At 39.2% G+C, this 22,813-nt stretch overlaps 4 protein-coding genes across 4 annotated transcripts; 3 read left to right on the forward strand and 1 right to left on the reverse strand.

Annotated features, from left to right (window-relative positions):
- Positions 1 to 942: 942 nt before the first annotated feature.
- On the reverse strand, positions 943 to 3,755 carry LOC110225041. The gene is made up of 2 exons (XM_021013633.1): positions 3,483 to 3,755; positions 943 to 3,138 (listed from the first exon to the last, which is right to left on the reverse strand). Exon 2 carries the CDS (start codon positions 3,134 to 3,136, stop codon positions 1,607 to 1,609), a length of 1,530 nt encoding a protein of 509 aa, XP_020869292.1. The 5' UTR covers positions 3,137 to 3,138; positions 3,483 to 3,755; the 3' UTR covers positions 943 to 1,606.
- An 8,959-nt stretch (positions 3,756 to 12,714) lies between these two features.
- Positions 12,715 to 15,186, forward strand: LOC9329148 (ferredoxin--NADP reductase, leaf isozyme 2, chloroplastic). Its single transcript, XM_021013651.1, has 9 exons — positions 12,715 to 13,041; positions 13,385 to 13,640; positions 13,742 to 13,875; positions 13,958 to 14,036; positions 14,125 to 14,216; positions 14,327 to 14,404; positions 14,491 to 14,553; positions 14,647 to 14,881; positions 14,970 to 15,186. Exons 1-9 carry the CDS (start codon positions 12,937 to 12,939, stop codon positions 15,035 to 15,037), a joined length of 1,110 nt encoding a protein of 369 aa, XP_020869310.1. The 5' UTR covers positions 12,715 to 12,936; the 3' UTR covers positions 15,038 to 15,186.
- A 446-nt stretch (positions 15,187 to 15,632) lies between these two features.
- On the forward strand, positions 15,633 to 17,631 carry LOC9326426 (thaumatin-like protein 1). Its single transcript, XM_002890318.2, has 3 exons — positions 15,633 to 15,905; positions 15,989 to 16,706; positions 17,292 to 17,631. Exons 1-3 carry the CDS (start codon positions 15,857 to 15,859, stop codon positions 17,488 to 17,490), a joined length of 966 nt encoding a protein of 321 aa, XP_002890364.2. The 5' UTR covers positions 15,633 to 15,856; the 3' UTR covers positions 17,491 to 17,631.
- A 3,564-nt stretch (positions 17,632 to 21,195) lies between these two features.
- On the forward strand, positions 21,196 to 22,195 carry LOC110225042 (F-box protein At1g20360-like). The gene is given in 4 exon segments (XM_021013653.1): positions 21,196 to 21,663; positions 21,665 to 21,921; positions 21,924 to 22,054; positions 22,056 to 22,195. Coding segments are annotated over 4 exon segments (837 nt in total). The 5' UTR covers positions 21,196 to 21,262; the 3' UTR covers positions 22,104 to 22,195.
- The last annotated feature ends 618 nt before the right edge of the window (positions 22,196 to 22,813 follow it).

Consider the following 22,813-nt stretch of genomic DNA (forward strand, 5'->3'; position numbering starts at 1 on the left):
TCCCCAGCTCCTGGTGATCTCTTGTACCGTTTCTCCATTGTTTTAGCTCCGAATAGGCTCAATCATGCACAAGATGCTCCGAATCCAGCTCGAGCACCTATAGCCTGCAAAGGACTCAAGACACAACCGAAAAGGCGCAAAAGACGGACTTTGATACGATAGATGACTCAAAACATGGACTAAACCAAGACTCGAAACCGTTAAAAACGCAACACATCACTCCCCCCGACTTAAATCTTTGCTTGTCCTCAAGGAAAGCAGAAATCCTTATCAAGAGAAGAGGTTTGAAAACACGAGAACTCACATTTTCTTCGGGATCATGTTCTATCAATTGCCTGCAAACCACTATCACACAACTCATCAAACCGTACTAGACAGTACTTCGCCATAACCGTAGCAACAAAATTAAGTCCCGAGATCTAAAAGAACTTTCAGAGTCAGATAACTTAACCTTTTAACATTCATTAGCAGTGGCGTGTATTCTCACAAAGGGGATATCGAACACGCTATGGGCTTGGTAAAAAGGGCTACTATATGGTGGCTCAAAGTGTTTCGGGTTCTCGAACAGTATAAACGGATGCATGACATTATGCGAAATCACAGTGAGACACAGACCAACTAGGAGGTACATAGCTTCCCTTAAGCTCGGATCAAATCAACCAAGACACTACCCCCAATCAAATCAAAGTGTACCCTTGATGCTTATCAATATAACCAATAATAACTCGACATTTCCGGTTCCAATCACTCTCCTTTCCCGCTCTTTCTTTTTATTTTCGTTTTCCTTTTTTTTTTTTTTTTTTTTTTTTTTTTTTTTTTTTTTTTTTTTTGAACATCGCAAACACAGCATATACCCATGAATATAACCTCTAAACCACAATGGCTCAATCTCATCACATATCGACAACCAGTAAACTACGACTCACTATCCTAACAAAAGGAAAGCTATGTCGGTCCGTATACTCCGTAGTTTTCGCACATGGATGCATATCATGATGATCATATAAGAATGCATGAGGTTTCAAACAATGGGTGGGGAAACAGGTGCGGTACTAGACTAAAAATGAGTCTAGCCATTCAGAGTTAGCAAAGAGTGGTAAAAATGATGCGAACAAAACTCTGAATGTATGATCCATTACATGATTCTCAAGCCCCTAAGTGAGATAAATTAAGTCCAGATTAAGTTCAAGTATATAAGATTAAGCTCAATTCATCCAAATTTCAAAGAGATAGGGACTACTATAGAGTGATCAAGTGATGGATTTTCCTGAACTTCCAAGTTATCGAATAGTGCTAAAATGGTCCCAAGGCAATGAAATCAAGCAAGGTGCAATTCCCCAAGAAAAGATCATAGTTCTCAAACAAATTTTGACTCAATAAAAGACACAATTTTGACTCGATAAAACAGACTCGATGACTCAAAAGAAAAACATCAAAAATGCAAACTAGATTAGTAGACAAGTGGCAGCCTCCCCCCGACTTGCTTCACACCGACTCGGCGTGAAAACAGTTCAAAGAAAAGATGCCACACGGACGCAAGAAAATAAAAATACAGAGAAAAGAAAAATGGTATATAACAAGGGAAAAGGGTGAGTTACTGTAGTACTCAACGGTGGTGGGTGGGGCTCTCGCTAGAGCTCTGCTCCCCTGGCTGTCTCCTGCTCCTGCCTAAACGTGTGTCTGGAGAATGCTCTTGTGAACGCCGCGAAGTCGAAGCTCTACTCTGTCCAGCAGCAGGGATCAACCTCTCAGCATGCCGATCCTCGGTGGCCTTAGACCGGTTCTCTCGGTCTCCATCATCGGATCCTTCTCCGCGAGTACACACACAAGGCCTGATCCTGGATATGGCTCTCCACATCTTGTGCATCATGCTGTTGTTCTTCTTCGTCGATGCTATCATCCATGCCATCTGCTGGGAGATGTCGTTACTTGCAGGTGGTGGTGAAAGGCGGAACTGGCTTGGATCCTCTGGAAGCAACAAGTACGGTTGGGCATGCGACGGAGGCGCCTGAGCATCGAAGTCTTCCTGAATCTCATCCTCTTCGATAAAATGCTCATTTGTAGGTGGAGCCTGTGCGTGACTACGACGTCTAGGTATGGTCCCGGAAGGATCAGGAATCAAATACTGCTCATCAAGTGCGAACTCCAAATTATCAAGAGAAACAAGGGAGGTGATATGCCGGTTGGGTAGCTTGCAGAAGCAAGAAGAACCATCCCTACCCGTGAATACATACACCCTACCCTTTTTGAGGTAGGTAGTATTGTACAGATGTTGAATATCCATACACTCTTGTTTATAGTCATACGCAACTTTGGAGAGGTCTAACCCGCAGCCGAGAAACAATGGAGTGAGTGCAGTACCAGCTAAGATGCTTTTCGCGGCGGATTTGGGGACAAGAGTTTTCATCTTTACTAACACGTCACACAGAATTGCAGCTACATTAGCGTCAGGTGCTGGGAAATCAGTATAGTCTTCTAACAGATGCTTGACGCCATAGAAAAGCATTGACAACTCAGTCTCTGTCACTGATGCGATCACGGGTTTGAAGTATAACACACTACTGATGATCTTTGCGACATATCGCACAACCGGACTCCGGATAAGAGTAATTTTCGCCTTACGCGACTGGTAGGGTCCCACAGCAATCTTGTTCCAGAAGTCATTAGCAACCTCAGAAGATAATTTCGGGAATGTAACGGATTCGCCCTTGGTGAACCCATACATGTCGCAGATCTCGAATAAAGTCTTGCTATAATGCTGTTTGTTGAGGAAGAATGTGAGTGTTCCTTCACTTGCTGTTGGTTTCTGCGGGTTCTGGTATGTGAGGCGACAAGTAGCTATGAATTCCGTCACAAGCTTAGTGTACACACGATGCTCAACTCTCCACAATCTCCCCATTCCCAGCGTTTGAAACACCGTCGTAACATCCTCAAGCAAACCGAGCATATCGAGCGTGATTTGGGAAGCGACTCGTGTTGGTAAAACAGGAACATTTTTCAAAATTGCCATGAACTTGGTGTCCTCTTTGTCCCATACGCCCGTAACAGGACGCTTATTCGGATCTTCTTTCTGTGGAGCTTTGGAAGTGCCCGTGCGTGGTTTAGAAGTTCCTGCAACCTCGTTTGTTCGTCCCATATCTTTGCAGATCGAAGAAACCAACACTAGAAACAGAAAGAAGGCAAAGAGTTTAATCATTGTATTTTAGTTACTAGAACTAAACAATGCATCTTAACCTATCAAGTTTAAAGCTCTTAAAATCGTTTTTCTACAAAATTCAACCATGGCCGTCTTTATCAAAGAGAGAAAAATCCAATCTTCAATTTAAGCCCTAATCCAGCAATTAAAGGCATTAAAAAGGTTTCCTAAACCATCCTAGACAAGAATCTAGCATCAAACAATCCAAAAAGATCATGAAATTCAAGGAATTAGTGATTCTTCACCTTTGAAGACGGAACCAAAAAGAGGAATTTCGAGCTCATACCTTTGCAGATCGAAGAAACCAACACTAGAAACAGAAAGAAGGCGAAAAACCGAGTGGAATAGACCCCAAGAACGTTGAAATTGATCAAGAATTGAGAAAGTTATGAATTGGGGATTTTGTGTTCTTGAAACCTCTCAAAAACGAAGAAGAAGAAGTGTGGCTCGTGAATGAGAAGGGGGAGCTCGATCCCGTGGTTAGGCTAGGTCGATCCGGTTATGACCGGTTCAATTCAAGTCGAGATCGGTTTAATTCCGGTTTATCCAAATTTAAAAAAAAAAAAAAAAAAAAAAAAAAAAAATTTATCGACCTTACCTTGGGATCGATCGATCTGGTGGTGGGATCGATCGATCCCCAGCCTCTGGTGACTTTGTGCAGGCTACGTCCAACATCTGGATCGATCGATCCACTTCTGGGATCGATCGATCTACATCTTCTGGAATCCTGGTTATGCAACGTGGAGGTCCTGCACTCAAAGTCAAACTCACAAGCAACATCAAATACCGAGACTGTATCGATCCAACAGCTGGATCGATAAGTCCGATCTCCACAGCGGAGTGAATCAAGTCAAAACGAAAAGAAGAACGAAAATGAAAAATTGAAAACAAAGTATGTACAATACCTAGTGGGTTGCCTCCCACGAAGCGCTTGCTTAAGGTCGTTAGCTTGACCTCAATGAGTTCTTACGCTTGAGCTGGGTCCGTGAGAGAGACCGTAGTGCTCCCTTCAGGAATTGAGTTCGCGAGATAAGGCTTCATCCTTTGACCGTTTGTGGAAAACGGTTTCCCATCATTATCCAAAAGTATCGCTGAACCATTTGATCTCATCTCCTTTATAACGAAAGGACCCGACCACCTTGATCGGAGTTTTCCAGGGAAGAGCTTAAGCCTAGAGTTGAAAAGGAGTACCTTATCACCTTCCGTGAACTGCTTCAAGATGATCTTCTTGTCATGTATTGTTTTGGTTCTCTCTTTGTAGATCCGGGAACTCTCGTAAGCATTCAAACGGATCTCATCTAACTCATTGAGTTGAACCAAACGCCGTTCCGCAGCTGGCTTGATGTCGAAGTTCATCAACTTTGTAGCCCATAGTGCTTTATACTCTAGCTCAACCGGTAGATGGCAAGACTTCCCGTAGATTAGGTTGAACGGTGTGGTTCCAATTGGAGTCTTGTAGGCGGTTCTGTATGCCCAAAGAGCATCATCTAGCTTCGCAGCCCAATCCTTTCTAGACTTACCTACAGTCTTCTCCAAGATTCCCTTAATCTCTCGGTTAGAAAGCTCAACTTGGCCACATGTTTGGGGATGATATGGTGTGGCTACCTTGTGCTTAACACCGTGCTTCGCCAACAAGTTCGCAAAAACTTTATTGATGAAGTGCTTTCCACCATCGCTAATCACCACTCTCGGGACTCCGAATCTCGGAAAGATGATCTTCTTAAACATCTTGAGGACCACCGCAGCATCATTCTTCGGACTCGCTATAGCCTCAACCCACTTAGAAACGTAGTCCACAGCTACCAAGATGTATTCATTCCCATAAGAGGATGGGAAAGGACCCATGAAGTCAATTCCCCACACATCGAACACTTCAACTTCGAGAATGAAATTCTGAGGCATCTCATTCCTCTTGCTTATACTCCCCTTGCGCTGGCAAGCATCACATCTCGCAACAAACTCATGAGCATCTTTGAACAGGCTAGGCCACCAAAAACCAGCTTGGAGAACCTTTGTAGCAGTCTTGAAAGAAGCAAAGTGGCCTGCATAATCTGAAGCGTGGCAACTATGGAGGATACCAGCAACTTCACTCTCGGGAATGCATCTTCTGAAAAGATTATCAGCACACTTCTTATACAAGTAAGGCTCATCCCAGTAATAACGCTGCACGTCTTTCAAGAACTTCTTCTTAGCGTAACCTGTAAAATCGGGAGGTGGAACATCGCAAGACAAGTAATTAGCGAAATCAGCATACCAAGGCAAATTGCCTTCCCCAGTGTGTAACGTCATAAGCTCAAGAGCGTTGACGCGTGCTCTCTCCATCTCACTAATGTAGCGGTCTGCGATTAAAGCAAGCTCTTCACCTGGAAGAGCGTCTCTCATTGGAATATCTTCCTCAACTCTCAATCTAGACAAGTTATCCGCAACACCATTCTCAATACCTTTCTTGTCTTTAATCTCCAAGTCAAACTCCTGCAACAGAAGTATCCATCTCAATAGTCTCGGCTTGGCATCTTTCTTAGACAGCAGGTATCTCAATGCAGCATGATCCGTGTGAACAATAACCTTAGACCCAACCAGATAGGATCTAAACTTCTCAAAAGCAAACACGATCGCGAGGAGTTCTTTTTCTGTTGTTGCATAATTCACCTGTGCTCCATCAAGAGTGCGACTAGCATAGTAAATAACATGCAACTTCTTATCTTTCCGCTGTCCCAGAACAGCACCCACAGCGTAGTCACTGGCATCACACATTACCTCAAAAGGTAGCTCCCAATCAGGTGGCTGAACAATAGGAGCACTCACCAAAGAGTTCTTGATTAACGTGAATGCCTGCAAACAACTCTCATCAAACTTAAACTTCTGTTCCTTGCAGAGTAACTGTGTGAGCGGTCTAGCAATCTTGGAGAAGTCCTTGATGAACCGCCTGTAGAAACCAGCATGTCCCAGAAAACTCCTGATTCCTTTCACAGAATTCGGCGGCTGCATACTCATCATCACCTCAATCTTGGCTTTGTCAACCTCAATACCCTTCTCCGAAATCTTGTGCCCAAGTACAATGCCATCCCTCACCATAAAGTGACATTTCTCCCAGTTTAAAACCAAGTGTTTGTCCTCGCAGCGCTGAAGTACCCTGCACAAGTTAGACAAACAAGTAGCGAAAGACGTGCCATGCACAGAAAAATCATCCATAAAAACCTCCATAAAATCCTCAATCATATCACTAAAGATAGACATCATGCAACGTTGAAACGTGGCAGGGGCATTACATAAACCAAAGGGCATCCTACGATAAGCAAATGTACCATAGGGACAAGTAAAGGTGGTTTTCTCTTGATCATCGGGATGAATCGGGATTTGAAAGAATCCCGAGTACCCGTCAAGAAAGCAGTAATAAGGATGGTTTGACAGTCTTTCAAGCATTTGGTCAATGAAGGGTAGTGGGAAATGGTCCTTACGGGTGGCAGAGTTAAGTTTTCGGTAATCAATGCACATTCGGTGTCCTGTGACAGTTCTTGTTGGGATTAATTCATTCTTTTCGTTTTTAATCACAGTGACACCACCCTTCTTAGGCACAACATGGACCGGGCTCACCCAAGTACTATCAGAGATAGGATAGATGATACCCGCATCTAGAAGTTTCATTATCTCTTTCTTTACAACATCTCGAAGATTCGGGTTTAACCGTCTCTGATGTTCTACAGAAGTCATTGATTCATCTTCTAGATATATCCTGTGCATACATAAAGTTGGAGAGATGCCTGTGATATCATCAAGAGAGTAGCCCAAGGCTTTTCTGTACTTTCTCAATTCACATAACAACAGGGCGCTCTCCACATTGTTCAGCTCAGCATTAATTATCACAGGGTATGTGGAGTTAGGACCAAGAAACGCGTACCTTAGCCCGGCAGGAAGTGGTTTGAGTTCAATTTTTGGAGCTTTCAGCTCGCTCCAAATATCGCAGTCCTCTGTAGTAGAAACAACCATAGCTCTCTCTACCTCATTCTCTGTAAATTCAGCGACTGCTACCACTTTTGTCATTGGTGAACTAGAATCCAGTATCCTAGCAAACCCAGTAGTTGCCTCTCCAAGGTACCCAAACTCACTCTCTTCTGTAATCAAGGCAATCTGAAGAGGATCCTCGGTGTTCAACTCTTCTAAGAGCTCATCAGCTAGCTCATCCATGATGTCTACCCAAAATGTCTGACCCTCAATGGTGGGTTTAGACATCACTCTCTCCATGTTAAACTCCTGAACAATATCACCAATTTGCAGCTTGATCTTACTTCTCCTCACATCTATCAATGCACCTGCAGTGTTCAAGAATGGTCTACCAAGAATGAGCGGATCTCTTGGCTCATCGTCAAGCTCAATGATGACAAAGTCGGTCGGGATATGGAAGTTCCCAACGCGAATGTACACATCCTCAGCTACTCCAACAGGAAATCGAACAGAACGATCCGCAAGTATCAACGACATCTTCGTTGGAGTGAATTTGGTGATACCAAGCTTCTTAGAGACTGAAAGAGGCATCAAGCTCACACCTGCTCCCAAATCGCAGAGACATCTACCGAAAGAAAATTCTCCAATCGTACCAGGCAACACAAAACTACCTGGATCTTCTCTCTTCACAGGTACAATGTTCTGGAGAATGGCACTACACTCATGACTTATTAATACAGCTCCTTCTTCAAGAGTCCTCTTGTTAGTCAAAATGTCCTTCAAATGTTTCCTGTAGACCGGGGCATTCTGGACTAACTCGAGAAATGGAAGTCTAACGTGAAGTTGTTTCATGATCTCATCACACTGAGCATACTCTTTTTCTCTCTGAATCTTCCTCAAGCGGCCCGGAAATGGTAGCTTAGGCACATAAGGTGGTGGTACAACTTTCTCAACCTGCTCCTCATCAGGGACTGTTTTCTCAGCTTCAACTTTCTCAACCAATGGCTCATCATCCGATTTCTTCTCAACATCATCCTTTCCCGAGTCATCAGAAATGGCCTTAGCCTTTTCCTTCTTCAGGATTGGGTTGAGCTCTTTGCCACTCCTCAGTGAGATAGCATTAACATACTCCTTACCATTGTTGTAGTCTTTCGGGTTCGTGATCGGCTTTCCAGGAAGAACCCCCATTGGTCTTGTAGATGCAGAAGCTGTCTGAGCTACTTGATTCTCAAGTGTCTTAACATGTGAAGCTAGTGACTCGAATTTCCCATGAAGATCGCTGTACATGCTATCAACCTTGACATTAATATCTGCAGCATTCTTTTTCTGTCCCTCAAGAATTTGCTGCATCATGAGCTTCATTTCATTGTCTCCTGAAGAAGATGCAGAATTATTACCTGTAGGTGCTTGGTAACTTCCCTGGAAGTTGTTAAACTGAGATTTCTGCTGGAAACCTCCCTGATTGTACCCATTGCCCTGCATCTGTGGCTTAGGTACGAACACCTTATTGTTGAAATTTCCCTGTCCAGGTACAAAAGGCTTGGACTGAAATTGCTGACCCTGTGATCCCGTCTGCGCTGGGTATACCTGGTCCTGCGGATTCTCTACATTGGTACTCCTGTAGGAAAGGTTAGGGTGGTTCCTGTAGTTCTGATTGAATCCCCTGTTCTGGTAATTGCCCTGACCGTTGATGTAGTTTAACTCAGCCTGAACATCCTCTGAACCGTCCCCGACGAACTCTTGATACACCTGAGCTTCACCACTATCGTCACAGAAATTAACAACCCGCTGATCTCTCTTGAGGAGCTGCTCTACCTTAGCTGTCAACTCAGCAATCTGTTTCGACTCTCCTCCTCCACCTTTGTTCGACCTGTCATAGTCAACATTGTGGTTACTGTTGCTGGTTGCCAAATTCTCAATAAGCTCTGTAGCTTCATCCTCAGTCTTGGTCATGAAATCCCCATTACTAGCAGTATCCAAAGCCATCTTGTAGTCCTTATCGACTCCCCTGTAGAAAGTATTGATCAAAGTGGCATATGGAAACCCGTGATGAGGGCATTCTCTGTAGTAGTCTTTGAACCGCTCCCAAGCATCATGGAACGATTCTGTACCATGCTGCTGAAAAGAAGAGATCTTGTTCCTCAGAATGGCTGTCCTAGACTGAGTAAAATACTGTGACAGAAATGCAGCCTTGTAGTCTTCCCAGCTTCTTAAATTCTCAGTGTCCAAAGATTTCAACCAGCGATGGGCTTTGTCAGCCAAGGAGAAGGTGAAAAGTCTGCATTTGATGATATCATCAGGTACTCCATTCATTCTTGTTGTACTGCATATATCCTCGAAGTTATCCAAGTGGTAGACTGGATTCTCTGAGGTGAGACCATGGAACTGATTCTGCTTCACCAAAGATAGCAACCCTGTCTTGATCTCAAAATCATTCCTATTGATTGGCAGCTGTTGGTTCCTGTCTCGAAAATGCACAACATTAGGAGCATCATGATCTCTCAAAGTCTGTCGAGCAGGCACGGGCCTAGCATTTGCTACAGCTACACGAGCGGCATTAGCAGCAGCATCACGTTCACCAGCAGCAGGAGCATTATTGTTTCTAGGCGGTGGAGGATCCTGAAACACTCCTTGATGATCACCTCCAAGTGGAAGTTCATCCCTATTCTGAAGATTTCCTGCAGCATCAAATTCAGCCATTTCAGCTTCTCTCTGCTCGGCTATCTTCTTCTTTTTCTTATTCGCTCTTTCAAATTTTCCGATATCCTCTTGGTAATCCGCTAGATGTGACGAGCCTTGGCTGCGGGTCATACACCTGAAAACACCAAAGAGAAAACGAAAACGAAAATTAGTAACAGAAAATAAAAATGCTTTAGACTAAAAACTAATCCTAAATCCTTAGGTAACGCAATTGGTCCCCGGCAACGGCGCCAACTTGATTGCTCGAGTAATTAACTCAATACACTTAACCGTTAGGCAGTATATTCGAGGTCGATCCACAAAGACCAAAGATACTCTAAGGATTTTCGAGACTTGTTCTTAGCTAAAACTAAAAAGTTGTTTTGTTTGAGTTTTCCGAATTGTAAAATAAAAATGCAATTAAATTAAACGATTTAAGTTTCAAGATTTAAAGACATTAGGCATTAGGGTATTTCAGAGATCAATAAACAATGGAAACATGGGACAAGGAATTCAACAATTACGAACCGTTCTTGAACATGAACACAACTTAGACTAATTCTCTTTCAAGACATTAATCACTAAATTTGACTACTCGATTACTAAACTTTCGCATGTAATTTCCTAGTCAAATTCGCATTATCAAACAAGTTCATTTAGTTCACAATGCGTCCTAACTTCAACTTTCGTTGGCTAGAAATACATTGCTCAATTCACATTCTTTCAGGCATTCTATCGAACACTTTTGATGCATAGAAAAACCTAGGTTCTACAACAGGGTGATCAATCCTATTCTAGCATTAAGAACATGTGAATCAAAGAACCTAGAGAATGAGAATTCCAAACAACAATTAATCCATTAATCTATCGAATCTCCTAATTAGAACCCTAACACCTAATTAAAAGACTACTCACACATAGCAACAGAAACAAGACAAATAGATGAAGAAGACATAATTGAATTGCAATGAAAATAAGAAATAGGGTTTAGAAATCTTCTCCAAATTGTCAAAGAGGATGAATCTCTAGAATCCCAAGGTTGCTTACAAGAGAGAAGTCTCAGAAAAATTGCAGAAAAAAAACGTCAAAAGAAAATTAGGTCTCTGGGGTTTTTATACCCAAGTACAAAAAAAAAAAAAAAAGGAAGACAAAACCCGGTTTAGGAAAACCGTCTCGGGCGTCGAGGCTCGGATCGATCGATCCGATGGGTGGATCGATCGATCCAGATATGCTGAATCACGGTCTTGGACGGATGAGGGTTGGATCGATCGATCCCATGGGTGGATCGATCGATCCAGAAATGCTGAATCAATTGTCTCGGACGAATGAGGGTTGGATCGATCGATCCCCTCCTGGGATCGATCGATCTCGAGCGACTGGAACTTTTGGTTTCATCGTCACAATTGGGATCGATCGATCCACGCCTTGGATCGATCGATCCCCAGCTCCTGGTGATCTCTTGTACCGTTTCTCCATTGTTTTAGCTCCGAATAGGCTCAATCATGCACAAGATGCTCCGAATCCAGCTCGAGCACCTATAGCCTGCAAAGGACTCAAGACACAACCGAAAAGGCGCAAAAGACGGACTTTGATACGATAGATGACTCAAAACATGGACTAAACCAAGACTCGAAACCGTTAAAAACGCAACACATCAGTAACTTATCTTATAATTATAAAATTTGCAAATGTTATGGGGATAACTAACCTTTTTACCCATTGATTAGCTCCGTCCTTGTGCTAGATGAGTATTGTGAGGGGCATGCTGATCAGGAAGTGGACGCCGTTCAGGTGTTGGAGGATTTCGATAAAAAAATTTGTAAATGTGGATGAAGCCGCCAACTCATAATGGTACGTACGAATACCTATAGATATAGATAGCTATATTATATTCATTGCATGGATATATAGCCTTAGTTTTTTTTTTGTGTTAGAGCTAATTCTTATTAATTAATTAATTATTATTATTATTTTTATTTTTTTTGTATTGTCAAGGGGTTCACGTGATATGGGGGTTGGCGGTCTTCTGACTCTTGCTATCGATCGAGCGAATGAGACAAAGGCCAAAATTCCGGTCATAAGCCACATCCCGAGGGATTAGGGAATAAAATCAAAGTTATATATCATCGTCGCTAAAGAATTATAAATATGTGTGTGTGTGTGAATCTCAACTTTTTTCCTTTTTTTAAAGCATGTGTGGGTATGAGATTATTTATACTCTCTGTAAGAAAATAAAATAATAGAGAAAGAAAGTATATGGGTGATATTATTCATGTGTATAGCATTCGGAACAGCCTAAAATGGACCGTCTCACGTATAGTTCAGGTGATGCAACGATAGACCGAAACATCTTGGAAACAAGAGAGAGCGTTGGATAGTAGCATCTCGGTACACGTGCTATGCAATCCATGATCAACTCTCGTGGAAGTGATATCTCACAGGTAGACCAGGATTCAACAATCACCGAATAAAAAGAAAACAATTTACAACTTCAATTTTCTATACATCATTTGTGCTAATGTACACCATTTATATATGTATTGGCATCAATTGAAAAGTGAAAAGGTATAATAAAACATAATTTTGATCAAGTACGAAAGTTATGGGTGATAATATCTTGTCCAAAAATGCAACACTGTATATCTAAAGTTTTTGGTAGAAAATTTTATAATTAAAGTTTGACCACATCATATTTTTTGGTTTGCTTTATAATTAAAGTTTTTTTAAAAAATTAAATAAAATTGGATTGTGTCTAATGAGATTTGAAACTTAAGGGTACTAATTTACTATCTATTAAATTTGTTCTGGAAAATGAAAAAGCAATATAATTATGGGATTTGCATACATGTGTTAAATATTTTGTTTTAACATATCATACTTGAGTTGATTTTCGTGTTTTATACACACAAGATATTTTAAGGACAAAAAAAACAAAAGAGATATATAGCTTCTCTAGTCAAATAACGATAACCACAACTTTGATCAACGAGATACTCTCTTCTACAAACCTCATCCACCCAAACACAAATGTCTTCTAATCCTTCTCTTATCTTTCTCCTTCTGATTCCTTTTTATATTCCTCTGATTTTTTCTCTCAATTTGATTTCATTTGCTCTGCAATGACTACTACCATGAATGCTGCTGTTTCCCTCACATCTTCAAACTCTTCTTCGTTTCCAGCTACAAGTTGTGCCATTGCTCCTGAAAGGATCAGGTTTAGTAAGGTATTTTAAAGCTTTTCTCAACTGGATAATGATGAAGTCAAGTGTAGTCGAGAGTCTAGAGATACTCTGCTTTTAGGGTTTTGCTAATAACCTTCTGGGTCTTGTAACTTGTTAAGTACAGTTTTGAAATTTGGTGGGTTTCACTTAGAAATAAGATCAGTGTACTAGATTAGGTCTCTGTTTTTGTTGTTAGTAAAGTTTGGGACTTTGGATAAGTAGCTTCTAGGTTTGTACTTAGATTCTATTGTCTCAAATATGACCAAAAACTTTTGCAAGATCAATGTACTGTTGATGGGATCTTGATTAGGTCTCTCTGGTTTTGTTGTTGTTGTGTGTGTTAAAGGGTGCTTTTTACTACAAAAGCAACAATGTAGTGACAAGCAAAAGAGTGTTTTCCATAAGAGCACAAATCACAACAGAAACAGATACTCCTACTCCTGCCAAGAAAGTTGAGAAAGTGTCAAAGAAGAATGAGGAAGGTGTGATTGTTAATAGGTACAGACCAAAGGAGCCTTACATTGGAAAATGCCTTCTCAACACCAAAATCACAGCTGATGATGCTCCTGGAGAGACCTGGCACATGGTTTTGAGCCATGAAGGTAGTGATTCCATTATTTGATTTCACAACATGTTTCTTACTTTACAGTTCCTTATAATGATTCTTTTCTTGATGGTAATTGAAGTAGCATTTATGTGATAGGAGAAATCCCGTACAGAGAAGGACAATCTGTTGGTGTGATTGCAGATGGAATTGACAAGAATGGAAAGCCTCACAAGGTCAGACTTTACTCGATAGCGAGCAGCGCTCTTGGAGATCTCGGCAATTCTGAAACCGTAATAGACCATTTCCTTTACAGATTGTACGAAAGAATAGGCTTTGTTTTGTCTGGTTGAGTGAATGAAGGAGTTGTTTCAGGTTTCTTTGTGTGTGAAAAGACTTGTCTATACTAATGACCAAGGAGAGACTGTTAAAGGAGTTTGCTCAAATTTCTTGTGTAAGTAACCAACGAAAAAGTCTTGTTTTTGTGTTTAAACTTCTTCCTATATTCAAGCTTTGTGTTTTCTTTTACTTTTCTTTTTCAGGTGATTTGGCACCCGGAAGTGATGTTAAGCTGACTGGTCCTGTAGGCAAAGAAATGCTTATGCCAAAGGATCCAAACGCCACTGTTATTATGGTCTCTCCCTTAAACCTCAAATATCTTGACTTGCTTATAATTAAACCTCTATAGGTTCTGTTTCTTGAATTAAACACTAGTAATATCCTTCTTCTTTATGAACAACACAGCTTGCCACAGGGACAGGAATTGCTCCTTTCCGGTCTTTCTTATGGAAGATGTTCTTTGAGAAACATGATGACTACAAGGTGAAGTAAATGATTTCGGTCAATAATCTTCTTGATTTTGAGCAAATGTATTGGAAACTAACATCTTTGCAATCGTTGAAATGCAGTTCAATGGCTTAGCCTGGTTGTTCTTGGGTGTACCAACCACTAGCTCATTGCTCTACCAAGAGGCACAGACACGCTAACTCTTCTTCTGGCTTCATTATTCAAATCCTTCCAAATCAAAAAGTAAATCAATGCTCTTTCTTGTTGTGAAAAATCAGGAGTTTGATAAGATGAAAGCAAAGGCCCCCGAGAACTTCAGGGTGGATTACGCTATAAGCAGAGAACAAGCGAACGATAAAGGAGAGAAAATGTATATCCAGACTCGGATGGCGCAGTACGCAGCTGAATTATGGGAGTTGTTGAAGAAAGACAACACTTTTGTCTACATGTGTGGGCTCAAGGGAATGGAGAAAGGAATTGATGACATTATGGTCTCATTGGCTGCAAATGACGGTAAAAAAGAGCAAATAAATAGCACTCTAATTCTTGAAACATCCATTGCATAAGCAATAACACTCAAATGACTTTGTGATGGTTTTAGGTATTGACTGGTTTGACTATAAGAAGCAGTTGAAGAAGGCAGAGCAATGGAACGTTGAAGTCTACTGATCAGAAGCCCTATGACATTCTGTAGCAAGTATAGCTGAAAAAAACTGTAATTCTCTGCTTCCGAATTTCTGTAATGTGAAGATAAGTTTTTTTAGATATATTATACTAAAAAAAGAGTTCTTTAATCAATTATCATTCATTTCTTGCCATTATATTGCTCAAAGTTACATTGATAGGTATCCATCTAAAAATGTCATTTTCTTTAACTAATTGATAGGGAACAACAAACAAATGGTTAAAGAATTGCATTCAATTGACAGCAATCTGTATATTATGGTAGCTAACCAATCCTATGACAATGAGATGAGTAATATCCAATCTTATTATAGATAAACATTACCAAATGAAATTCTTTTAAACAAGTAATGGTTTCTTAAGAGTTAAGACACTTGAATTACTGGATTAGTTGATTTTGGGTTAGACTACTAATTCATTTGCGCTATAATTTTACCTCCAAGCCATAAAATATCATGACTCGATCGAAGATATTTTCAATTTATATGATGACAATAGTAATGGTTGAGATTTTTTCTTAGAGCCGACCAACAAAGGAGAAATCTAGCAGGCTATTTCTTTTTGTCAGAGGCTCATTTGTCAGTAACCGTTTGATTCAACGGCTAAATCCTATATCCACTAAAAATCAACCACGTCATCAGACATACCAATATACAGCAACACTTGATTGTAGCCCCTATGGATTGTAGCTAATAAAAAGATCGTCAACAGAATTAACTCTTTTAAATCACTCCTCTGTTTTACCTTCTCTGTTTCGCTCCCTAAAGAAGAAACAGAGCGTTCACATTTCTCTGCAGCATAATCATGGCATTGATATTCTTATTCTTATTGTTTTCGAATTTGTTCTTCTCCGGTAATAATCTTTCTCTAATTTACCTGTTAAGCTCACAGATTCAACGACTGTGTGTAACCATTTTTATATTTCTTCAATCTCAGGAGTTATGTCAAGGAGCTTCACATTTTCGAACAAGTGCGAATACACAGTCTGGCCGGGAATTCTATCTAACGCCGGAGTTCCTCCATTACCAACTACAGGCTTCGTCCTCCAGAAAGGAGAGACGCGTACAATCGACGCGCCGTCTTCATGGGGCGGTCGTTTCTGGGGAAGGACACTCTGCTCTACCAATTCCGATGGAAAATTCTCCTGCGCAACTGGAGATTGCGGTTCCGGAAAACTTGAATGCTCCGGCGCTGGAGCTGCCCCTCCTGCGACTCTAGCTGAATTTACCCTCGACGGTTCCGGAGGACTCGATTTCTACGATGTCAGCCTCGTCGACGGCTACAATGTTCAGATGCTGGTGGTTCCTCAAGGTGGCTCCGGTCAGAATTGCAGCAGCACTGGCTGCGTCGTCGATTTAAACGGCTCATGTCCGTCCGAGCTAAGAGTGAATAGCGTCGGAGGCGACGGCGGCGGTGGGAAAGGGGTGGTGACGATGGCGTGTAAAAGCGCGTGCGAAGCGTTTCGGCAGCCGGAGTATTGCTGCAGCGGCGCGTTTGGGTCGCCTGACACGTGTAAGCCGTCTTCGTACTCGAGGATCTTCAAGAGCGCGTGTCCACGCGCCTATAGCTACGCGTATGACGATAAGTCTAGTACATTTACGTGCGCGAAATCTCCCAACTACGTTATCACTTTCTGTCCTTCTCCCAACACCAGGTAAATTCCTTAAACACCCTTCATCTATTTACTTTCACCCAATTCGTAAAAGGTGATTAGAAATAATTTTCCTCTATGATAAGAAGGATTTTGGCTTGTTGTATAGTCGAAGTCAATAGATACTCAATAATTTCATCTATAATCATTAATTTTGCTATACAAGTTTTATTTTCGTTCAATGATCGTTTGTCACGCCCATATATAAGGAGGCTTTATTGGTTTATGGATTTATAAAGATTTAGAAATCTAAAATTCAATCAATTTTAAAATCCTAATTAAAATCATGTGTTATTGGTTTTATGATTTATAAATACTAGTTAAAATTCTATGTTTGCTTAGTTAAATATTAGTCATTTGTTTTGGATTTCAAAATCCAAATTTTGTTTTAAATGGATTTGAATGGATTTATAAAAAAACAATAGAAGAATTCAAATCCATAGATAAATACATGTTATTTCAAAATTCATATGTTTTGATAATAAAAAAATTTCAAATCCTATATAAATTTATAAATCAATAAACTAATAGACTTAGACTTAGAGACACGTGGGAACTTCATTCATTCACTTATTCCTTTATTTGCAGCCTAAAATCAGCCGAGGAACAGAGCACAGAGACAATGACGACGACAAGTCCAAGCTCCGGCAGGACGACGTCGTCGCAGATGGTCTACGAAGGTGCTCTGGACGAAAGGAGTGGTTCACCATCTACATGTCACGGCGTATCACGAGCAATCACTGTCGTTCTCTCGCTTGCTTTTTGTCGTATGTGGTGGTTCTTTTGACCAGATTATATGTCTTAGAAGGCCTTTTCTCACTATAGTAAAAATATTCTAACATGACTCTTCCTTACTCAATCAGCAAAAAGCTATAGAACAAAAGTGGAACAATTTGAGAAATGTTGAAACAATGTGTCTTCCATTTTACTTACTATAGCACATTTGTGCTTCCACTTTAATTGAATGATTAAACCATTATTAAGAAAACATCAAGAACGTAGGAATATAGAAAAAGCAAGAACATATATAAGAAAAAGCATTATAATTTTCCAAAATAATTACGTTCATAAATTATCATAATTAGTATGAACGTAGGAATGTAGAAAAAGCAAGAACCCATAAGAAAAAGCATTACAATTTGCCAAAATGATTACGTTCATAAATTATCATAAAATAGTATCACACAAATCTCCAAGGTTATACACGGTTAGGGATAATAAATATGGAGCCACTAAAAAAACCCTATGGTACCCTTTTTAGATTTTGGTATATGCTAAATCTCAATTTCACAGGTCCGTAACGAAACTGAAAGTGATCAAGTTTTACGTATGAATGCAAATCTTCCACTTGTGTTATTAGATTAGTAAAGTAAGAGAGATAAGGGAAAAGATTCATTCTCATTATTTGGTAAATGTGTGTACAAAGAGTTTTTATACTCTGTATAGTTACAACTGTATTTACATAATAAGCTATATACATGTATTTATTCTAATATGTGTCACTAGAATTCTCTTTTTTTTTTTGTTGGTATATATGTTAAAGTCTTAAATGATTCCACATGTATACTTAGCTTAGCGTCTATTTGATTATACAGGGTCACCTAACAACTAGGCTCGGATTACCGAAGCAAAGACCAAATATTACTACAGTCTTGAAGTTGTGTGCCACTAGAAACCAACTTTGTATATTTTTAGAATAGTAAAAAGAATTTTCAAAGGGTTCCACATACATTCGACTCGTCCATATATCACCAAATGAGTAAAAAGCTAGAGCAAAAGTGGAACAGTTTAGGAAATGTTGAAACTCGATCAGTATCTTATATTTTACGAACCATAGCACGTTTAATTATGCTACTAGAAGCCCCATTTTTCGTTTTACATACATGAATCTGTAAATGTAAAATGTATAATCACATAGACACGGTTCCTGGTGGTTTCTGAATGGAGGAGAGAATAAGTATGATGGTGACAGAAAACAGCAAAAGCTATACCCAAAATTACATAAGGAATCTCTTAAGCGTGTGGTGATGGTTTGGTTAACGTCTTCATTTCAATTTTACTCCGATTAGTAAAAGTATTTTATAAATGGTTCCACGTAAACATGACTTCTCCTTAATTACTCAATAAGCACTAGAGCTACTAGAATTGGACTACCAAAGCTAGCTAAGACCAAAGAGTAGTTGGATATGAGTCTTAAACTTGTGTGCTACCAGAAACCACTTCTTGTAATTTCTTCTTAGTATAGTAAAAAATAATTCTGAATGGTTCCACATAGAAAAGAGTCCTCCTTACTCAATCAGCAAAAAGCTATAGAGCTAAAGTGGAAGAATTTTGAGAAATGTTGAAACTCTCTGTGTCTTACATTTTACTTGGTATAGTAAGTTTATGCTTCTAGAAGACTTTTTTCGTGGTTTTACATAACATACATGACTCTGTAAAAGTAAATTGTATAACATGGACACGGTTCATGGTGGTTAGTGAATGGAGGAGAGAGTAAGAATGATGGTGACAGAAAACAGCAAAAGCTATATCCAAAAATGGATAAAGAAACTTTTAAGCCCGTTGGGGTACTTACGTTAGAAGAAGTTGACAATAAAGGAAAAAGCAGAGCACAGTTGAATCATCTCTCGGCTATAAAAACAGAGTAGGGGTCACAACACAGAATCACAACAAAAAGAAAAAACACAGAGCAAGAGATTCAAATAGCAAAAAAACTTACAATATTCTTTCAACAAAATGGCAGTAGTGGCGTTCAAATGGGGAGAGAAACAACTTATGCTGATGCAGAACAGGGAGAATCGGGAATCCTGGCAAGTCTTATTACATTCGAGCTTTTATGTCTTTATTTTGTGGATCCAATATACATTGTTGATTAATACTGATTTTACTTTCATTTCTTTTTTAACTGGAGTGAAGCCCAGTAAACGTGGCGGATTGGGATGAAGAAAAACAGATATTGGGAGGATTCTATGGACAAAACGGTGGGACATGGTGTGGTATTTCCAAACGCGGCCGAGTTGCTTTTCTTGTGGATGTAATGCCGTTTGACAATGTCAGCCGCTGCGAGTTAATTCCTCTTGCTTTCTTAAAGGTTTGATACATTCATATGATTTCCTTTTTTTGAACCTGGGAACTATTTTTGTGGATCTCATGGGATTGCTTTACAGGGCGCATTAACTCCAGAGGAGTTTGGCAACTCAGTGGTTGCAGAGAGAGTGATGTACAATGGCTTGGCCTTCCACCTCGTGGTGGGAGACATAAAGTCAAATTCGATGGTCTACATAGCCAAAAGACATGCCCAATAGGCGCATGTGGAAAAAAACAATGTTGGTCAATGCTTATTTATACATAACAATAGCAATGAAGAGAAAATAATCAATCCAACCAAATGATGTATTCGGTTACTTGTTTGGCAAGAAACAAACTTTGCAAGTCCTTATGCTTTGATAAAATAATACAAAAATGGTTTTTGCTATACGGGTGTGAGAAGTTAACCCCCACTAAATCTGATTTCACGATTCGAAAAATTCTCTCAACATATTATCAATCACACAACTCAAATGACCTCCCGTTTTCATTTCAATTTCTCTCCGATTAGTAAAAATAGTTTTTTTTTTTGTAAATTGTACGTTCCACATACACATCCTCCGATGTCCGATCCATCACTCAGTAAGCCAAAAAAAAAGAAAAGCTAGAACAAAAATGTTACCACGTTGAAACTCTGTCTCACATAGCACATTGTTCTACTAGAAAGTAGAAACCACTTTCGGCAAGATAGTTGAAGGCTTGAAGCCTGAAGTTTGTATAAAATGCAACACAAGCCCTTTTACCTATATTTTTATCTGGGTTGGGCCTTAGCGTATAAAACCTTTCAATGTAAAACGTGAATTTTCTCAAAGAAATTTTTAAAATAATATGACATGTTCCCGTATTGGAAATTTTGGACTCTTGTCCAATTATGATTTTTAATCAACTTTAATAATTTCAGAAATTAATCAAAAATATTTATTACCATTTGATATAGTATTTGTTGACTTTTTTCTAAGAGTAAAAAATAATAACTGATAAATTATTGTGCAATCTAAAATACTATTTTTTAATTTTTCATTATTTCATCAAAATATTTGATATATATTTTATTTTTTTCCAAACCCTTGTGTCACAAGATTTATTTCTAATAGAATTGGGTAATTTTAATTTTTTAATAATGAATATAGTATTTGACTATTTTTTGACATCATCATCATCCAAGAAGACAAATATATTGTTAGCTAATTAGTAACTTTTGACATAATTAATATTTATTACCGGTAGATATATTTATACTCTTTTGGTGACATTTTGCTCAAATTATTTACTAAAATTTATTTTGCAATCTAGAAAAACTAAATAATAATGATATTTTCAAATTTCTTATAATGGTGAGATTGTCCTTGAATTGATTGTTATTTCTTTTCATGCTAGAATTTGTTGTCTATATAACAAGCTGGCCTATAAATCACTGAAATAAACAAAAACAATCAAAAAAAATTTAGGAAGATTCTCACTTGGATCTGATCATGAATGATTTACCCTTTCATCTTCTCGACAATATTCTTTTCAGATTGGAACTCAAATCTCTAGCGATGATGCGATGCACTAATAGATATATCAATTCGCATATATCCGACGATCCGGATTTTGAATCTGAATACTCTTTCCGGGTTGGATCCAGTTTGTTTCACCTCAGCAGCTTTGGCGCCCATTACGTCTTCTGTAAGTCTTTCTCTTCCTACGATTCTACGTCAACGGGAAATGAAGTAGAGCTATTTAAAGAGCCATGTTACATTTTCGGCTCATGCTCCGGCCTTCTCCTACTATACATCGGTGATCTTTTTGTGGCAAACCCACTAACAAAGAGGTTCCGAGTCCTGGATCACTCAGGGTCAAAACTTATGTCCAAGATAGTTGGTGGTGATCGTAATGATATTTTTGGAGATGGAAACGGTGTACGCATTCGAGATCAGTGACGGATATATTTGGAGGTTATCGGAAACGACGGTCACCACCACCTCCAAAAGTGATCTCACGGTGTGGATGAAACCCGTTTACTTGGACGGCACTCTTCATTGGTTGAGAAACGACGGTAGCATCATAGCTTTCAATCCGGAGACAGAGCAAGCACGCTTGATTTCTTCCATATTCCATGGTGGAGAAACGGATATGAAACCATTTTTCGCGAAGACAAGAAGAACAATCGTTTAACCTTAATAACAGGGACGAAAGAAAATATCTCAGTTCACACACTAATAGAAAATTCCAAGTGGACCCTCACCAAGCAGATAATGAACGTATCTATGGAAGAAAGAAATCTTGTATGCTGGAACGTGGTTGCGTATGATGGCAAGTATCTTGTGGTGAGGGAGATGAAGTATAATACTTTCAAAGGTGTGGTTCATGCGTACGACACGGAAGCTCACACTTGGAGAGTTTTTGGTTCAATCTGGTATTCGTTCAAAAGCGACCGAGACTACTATAACTTATTATGCTCATCCTCCTCGACCTCCGCATAATAAGGTGATTGTAGCTTCTAGTGACCTCCGCATGTCCTATCTAAATGCAGTTATGGGACTCATTGATACAACCAACTAAATAGAAAATACAAAAAAATTGTAAAGCTACATCAACTTCCAACTCAAAACCAAACAATATACTCCCTTCGTCCCACGAAGATATATTTTTTAGAATAAAAAATTTGTCCCACATATATAGAAGTTTTGTGTTTCCAATGTCAAATTTAAAACAGTTTATCTATTTTACCCTTATTAAAGAACAATAAATAATATACTCTTTAAAATGTGTTAAAAGGTTAAAAGGTTAAAATTGTCATTATACGTTATTTCTTAAAGAATGTGAAATTTTTTAAAAATCTATTTTCATGGGACGAAGAGAGTATTAATTATAAGGAAAAACTGCTTTTCAGATATAAACTTTTTAGAAATTTACAAAATTAGTAAAATCTCTATATAAATTAATAATTTTATCGATAAATTAAAATTTTTATAAATTAATAAAATTTTTCGGTCCTAACATTATTAATTTTAGAGGTTTTTACTGTATCAATGATCTTC

This window comes from Arabidopsis lyrata (genome assembly GCF_000004255.2).
Source record: "Arabidopsis lyrata subsp. lyrata unplaced genomic scaffold ARALYscaffold_1, whole genome shotgun sequence".
Lineage (NCBI taxonomy): Eukaryota > Viridiplantae > Streptophyta > Magnoliopsida > Brassicales > Brassicaceae > Arabidopsis > Arabidopsis lyrata.

Excerpts from the sequence above, each read along its gene's own strand:
- LOC9326426 (XM_002890318.2), top strand. The coding sequence starts at position 15,857 with ATGGCATTGATATTCTTATTCTTATTGTTTTCGAATTTGTTCTTCTCC. Across the intron at positions 15,906-15,988 it reads TTCGAATTTGTTCTTCTCCG|GAGTTATGTCAAGGAGCTTC; the intron begins GTAATAATCTTT and ends CTTCAATCTCAG. Across the intron at positions 16,707-17,291 it reads TGTCCTTCTCCCAACACCAG|CCTAAAATCAGCCGAGGAAC; the intron begins GTAAATTCCTTA and ends CTTTATTTGCAG.
- LOC9329148 (XM_021013651.1), top strand. The coding sequence starts at position 12,937 with ATGACTACTACCATGAATGCTGCTGTTTCCCTCACATCTTCAAACTCT. Across the intron at positions 13,641-13,741 it reads CATGGTTTTGAGCCATGAAG|GAGAAATCCCGTACAGAGAA; the intron begins GTAGTGATTCCA and ends TTTATGTGATAG. Across the intron at positions 13,876-13,957 it reads ATCTCGGCAATTCTGAAACC|GTTTCTTTGTGTGTGAAAAG; the intron begins GTAATAGACCAT and ends GAGTTGTTTCAG.
- LOC110225041 (XM_021013633.1), bottom strand. The coding sequence starts at position 3,136 with ATGGGACGAACAAACGAGGTTGCAGGAACTTCTAAACCACGCACGGGC.